We start from the raw sequence: 4,901 nt of genomic DNA on the forward strand, positions 1-4,901 counted from the left end.
AAAAACGTCAGCCTCATTGAGGTGTCCCTCTCGGACTTGAAGCCCCCAGAGAAGGCCGACGTGTCTGTGGAGAAAGAGGACGGAGACAGTGACAGAGAGCAGCTCGATGACGAGCAGAAAGTGTGCTGCGGGTTCTTCTTCAAGGTACGCCCGGGCCGGGGCGGGGGCCGGGGTGGGCGGCTCTTTAGTGGATATGCTTCTTCCAGGAGCAGCCCCATGGTCCCAGCACAGGCTTGCTCCCCCAGGGCACTGCAGCACACGCAACCCACTGATTTCTAGAACATTCTCTTCACGGTGCTCACGGTCATGATGCACATGGTCACAGTGCACACGGTCACGGTGCACACAGTCATGATGCACATGGGTCCTCGTGCACACGATCACGGTGCACACGGTCACGGTGCACACGATCACGGTGCACACGATCACGGTGCACACGGTCCTGGTGCACACGGTCCCGGTGCACATGGTCCCGGTGCACACGGTCCCGGTGCACACGGTCCTGGTGCACACGGTCACGGTGCACACGGTCCTGGTGCACACGGTCCTGGTGCACACGGTCCTGGTGCACACGGTCCTGGTGCACACGGTCCTGGTGCACACGGTCCTGGTGCACACGGTCCTGGTGCACACGGTCCTGGTGCACACGGTCCTGGTGCACACGGTCCTGGTGCACACGGTCCTGGTGCACACGGTCCTGGTGCACACGGTCCTGGTGCACACGGTCCTGGTGCACACGGTCCTGGTGCACACGGTCCTGGTGCACACGGTCCTGGTGCACACGGTCACGGTGCACATCTGGAGGTGCTGACCTTGCGCCTCTGCCTCTCTCACTTACACGTGAGCTGTCAGCCCGGCCGGCGTGGCGCAGGGGTTGAGCGTCAACCTATGAACCAGGAGGTCACCATTCGATTCCCGGTCAGGGTACATGCCCAGGTTGTGGGCTCCATCCCCAGTGTGGAGCCTGCCCTTCCTCAGGGCCCCCCACTAATCCAGAGCCCCCACCTGGAAGTGCAGAGGCGCTTTCTTTTGGGGGTGACCTTGGGAGCTGCTGTCAGGGCTGTGACGTGCGGTTCTCTGTGGAGCGTGTGTTTAAAGCCGTTTACATGCCGCTTTCAACACTGGGGACACCTCCCCACTCGAGTTATTTATTTGGATCCAAAGAAGCGCACTCCGTCCTTCCTTTCCTTTTCCTGGTTGGTTGGTCTTTGCTAAATTCCCAGGTTTAGAAACAAGTAAGTCTGTGTCCTTTGTTACTTGAAAGAATGTAGCATTTTCATTCATTTTTTCCCTCCAAACGCCTGGAACATTCCATGGACGGGTGGGGTGGGAATGAGGTTGAGCCAGTATTTCCGATTTTCAGTTATAAGAATTGAAGTTGAGAAAATCGGTCCCTAACGCCTCTCCCTGTTTTCAACGAAACGTATTCTCAGGACGACCAGAAGGCAGAGGACGACATGGCGCTGAAGCGGGCGGCGCTGCTGGAGAAGCGGCTGCGGCGGGAGAAGGAGACGCAGCTCCGCAAGCAGCAGCTGGAGGCAGAGATGGAGCACAGGAAGGAGGAGACGAGGTGAGGGCGGCCGGGGGGAGGGACAGGTGAGGAGGGACAGGTGAGGAGGGACGGGTGAGGAGGGACAGGTGAGGAGGGACCAGGTGAGGAGGGGACAGGTGAGGGGGGACAGGTGAGGAGGGGACAGGTGAGGAGGAGACAGGTGAGGGCTGGCTTCTCACCGAGTTTCACTAGTAGATGTTAGACACTTATCGTGTATGGACAACTGAATTAATGCTGATTTTGGTGATTTTTAGAAGCTGATTTGTTTTCCCAAAGGATTACTTGCTTGTGTATTTTCACCCTAAGTTGGAGGCATCAGAGTACAGTTCTCCAGAAACCACATTAATTTTAAACTTCACTGGCCCTGGACGGGTGGGTCAGTGGTTAGAGCATCGTCCTGATGCACCGTGGTTGGGGTTCAACCCCCGGTCAGGGCACACACAAGAGTCAGCCAATGAATGCATAGATGAGTGGAACCACAAATCAATGTTTCACTCACTTTCTCCCTTCCTCTCTCTCTAAAAAATAAAATAACTTGACTGGGTTTTACACACACACACTTTTTTAAATGGCATATTTACATAGATTTTAATGACCTAAATTATCTGAAGTATATATATATATATTTTACCTCAAGTATATCTTAAGGGACCACTCCCCCACGTTGCTGACACAGAGCAATTCCACCTTCCCCCATTGCCCTCCCGCGTCCGTTCTCTGTGGTGCCGGATAAGAACTGGAGCCGCTTGGTTTCTTAGGCGGAAGACGGAGGAGGAACGGCAGAAGAAGGAGGACGAGAGGGCGCGCAGGGAGTTCATCCGGCAGGAGTACCTGAGGCGCAAGCAGCTGAAGCTCATGGAGGACATGGACACGGTGATCAAGCCCCGTCCTCCCACCGCCAAGCAGAAAAAGCAGCGCCCCAAGTCCATGCACAGAGACCACATGGAGCCCCCCAAGACCCCCACCCAGGGCCCTCCAGGTAACTGGCTGTTGCGAGGTCTGTTCATGAAACGCCAGCCTGTTGTCATAGTCACGTGTCTGCACGGCGCTCCGCTAGACCAGACCCGTCCGAGTTCTCACACCCCGTCTGGGGACCCAGAGCGAGCAGGACGGCTTAGGTGGCTCGCGTGGCTGCTGTGTGCATGCGCGTGGGTCCCGCGTGCGTGCATTGTGGGTCCCGCGTGCATGTGTGTTTGTCGTGTGTGTCCTGTGTGCATCTGTGTGGTCCCGTGTATCCCATGTGCATGTTTGTCCCGTGTACATGTGTGCTCGTAAACCATGTGTGATGCTGACCTGTTGGCTCTGCCCGGTGTGACCCCCACATCACTCACCCACTTTCCTCCTGTGAGTCCAGGGGCCCCGTCCTGGCCTGGGGTGTCCGGCCCACGTCGTGCAGGGGGGTGTGGGACCGAGTCCCGGCTCCTCTAACAGACGGGGTTGCAGCCCCAGCTCATGCTTTTAGAGGTGGGAGGACGTGTCTTTTTACAAATGCAATGTGCACACTCACTTTTAAAACGATGTGTTTTGTTGCAACTAAAAACCATGGAACGCCGTAGAGAATTCCCAGCGACTCCACAACGGAGGGAGAATAGCACGACGGCCTCTTCCGGCCCATGACACGTGATGCCGTCGTGGCTAAAATCAGTCAGTTAATTTCACCGGGAACGAGACAGTCCTGGATGCCTTTTATTCTGCTCGTTCATTTTCTTTTCTCTCATGATCAGCATCTCATGCCTCATGTTGCACGTTCCTCCTGAACGACTCCTAACAGCAGCGAGCCTGGGCTTTTCTGGAAAACAGGCTCCTCCCTCCTTTCCAGGGAACGGTGCCTGGCCGCGGGCAGCGCTGTGTGGAGAGGGAGCAGAACGGGGAGAACGCGGCTGCCGTTCCCACAGGCCGCAAGGGCGAGCGAGCGAGCAGACGCCTCCTGCTGCTGGGAGAGCGGCTGCTCTCACTCAGGTCACAACTTCATTGTGTCTTTCAGTCTCTAGCCTCTCCCTGGCGTCACTGACCACGGGCGACAGCGAGAGCGTGCAGTCCGGCAAGAGGACGCCCAGGTAATCTACCCGTCTGTCTGTCTGTCTGTCCATCCGTCCGACTGTCCGAGGGAGGGCTCCCCTCTCTCAGGATGAAGTCGTCCTGGCCGTTAGCTCTCAGGCTTTGCTCGCTAGGATAGAGCGGTTAGGATGTGTGTACAGAGGGTCTGTTCACCTTTCAGCGAACAGAGCCTAGAACTAGTGACATTGATAAGACACTTCTACAAGCTACAGACGTCAGCAGTGATCGCTGACGGGGTCGTGGCAAAGCCACGGGCAGTGGAACCAAAAGGCGCCAGCCTCGAGCTGTTTCCTGCCAAACACAAAGTGTCCCCGCGGGGTCGGCCCAGAGCAGCTGCCGAGGGCACAGCTCCCACTGCCCTCTCCCCGTCACCTTATTCTCAACCCCCAGAGTAGCTGCCGAGGGCACAGGGCTCCCTACTGCCCTCTCCCCGTCACCTTATTTCCAACCCCCAGAGTAGCAGGCCTCGTGCCGTCAGCCTCGGTGTAGCCATCCTGTTGTGAGTGGCGTTTCCACAGGGAGCCGTTCACTCCCTCGGTGGTGCCCACGGGTGCTCTGCCGGGGCCTGGGAGGCAGGCCCAGCGCATGTGCTCTCAGTCGCTGGGTGGCGGTGGCGCGCTCACGGGTCCCTCTGGCCCACGCCCTCTTTGTGTCGAGACGTAACCATGTGGTCCTTGCTTCAGGTCGGAGTCCGTGGAGGGCTTCCTGTCCCCGAGCCGCTGCGGCAGTCGGAACGGAGAGAAGGACTGGGAGAACGCGTCCACCACGTCCTCGGTGGCCTCGGGGACAGAGTACACAGGTGGGCGCGGCTGTGCCCTTCACGGGCCGAGAGGACAGACTCCACGCGGAGCTTCCTGGCTCATCCGGTCCAAATGCAGAGGCTCTGGCCGAGCCTGTGGGTGCAGGGGTCAGTCTCAGGGCTGCAGGTCCGCTCGGGAGAGTGTAACTGGACCAGATGAGCTAAGAGAAATCTCCGAGTGAAACTGCATCCTCTGGCCGTTTCTGGGCTGTAATTGGGCCAGAAGACGTCAGTCTGTAGACTGTGCGGCTTTAAAACCATTCATCGGGCCAGGCGGGCACCCAGCGCACGTGTCCCTCGGGCCCTCCCAGCCCCGGGCCATGTAGGCGCCGCTGGGACCCAGGCTTCATGGGGTGGGAAACGGAGCGGGAGGAACAGAGCGGGGAGGGGTGTGGCTGCTGGCAGGTGAGGGGAAGGCACCGGTGTGGACACCGGGCCCGTCCAGGTGGGACCTGCAGTGGAGTTGGAGCTGCCACCTCCCCCCTGCCTGGG

The 4,901-nt window shown here is 58.6% G+C and overlaps 1 protein-coding gene across 1 annotated transcript in view; it reads left to right on the forward strand.

The window, feature by feature from the left end:
- CAMSAP2 (calmodulin regulated spectrin-associated protein family, member 2) overlaps positions 1–4,901 on the forward strand; it is a 24,131-nt gene that overhangs the window by 18,081 nt on the left and 1,149 nt on the right. The window contains exons 11-15 of the mRNA XM_014532356.1: positions 1–144; positions 1,434–1,570; positions 2,311–2,531; positions 3,537–3,609; positions 4,294–4,587. Of these exons, the coding sequence (XP_014387842.1) occupies positions 1–144; positions 1,434–1,570; positions 2,311–2,531; positions 3,537–3,609; positions 4,294–4,587 (869 nt within the window). The remainder of the gene's footprint in view (positions 145–1,433; positions 1,571–2,310; positions 2,532–3,536; positions 3,610–4,293; positions 4,588–4,901) is intronic.

The sequence above is a fragment of the Myotis brandtii genome, unplaced genomic scaffold, assembly GCF_000412655.1.
Source record: "Myotis brandtii unplaced genomic scaffold, ASM41265v1 scaffold888, whole genome shotgun sequence".
Classification (NCBI taxonomy): Eukaryota; Metazoa; Chordata; class Mammalia; order Chiroptera; family Vespertilionidae; genus Myotis; species Myotis brandtii.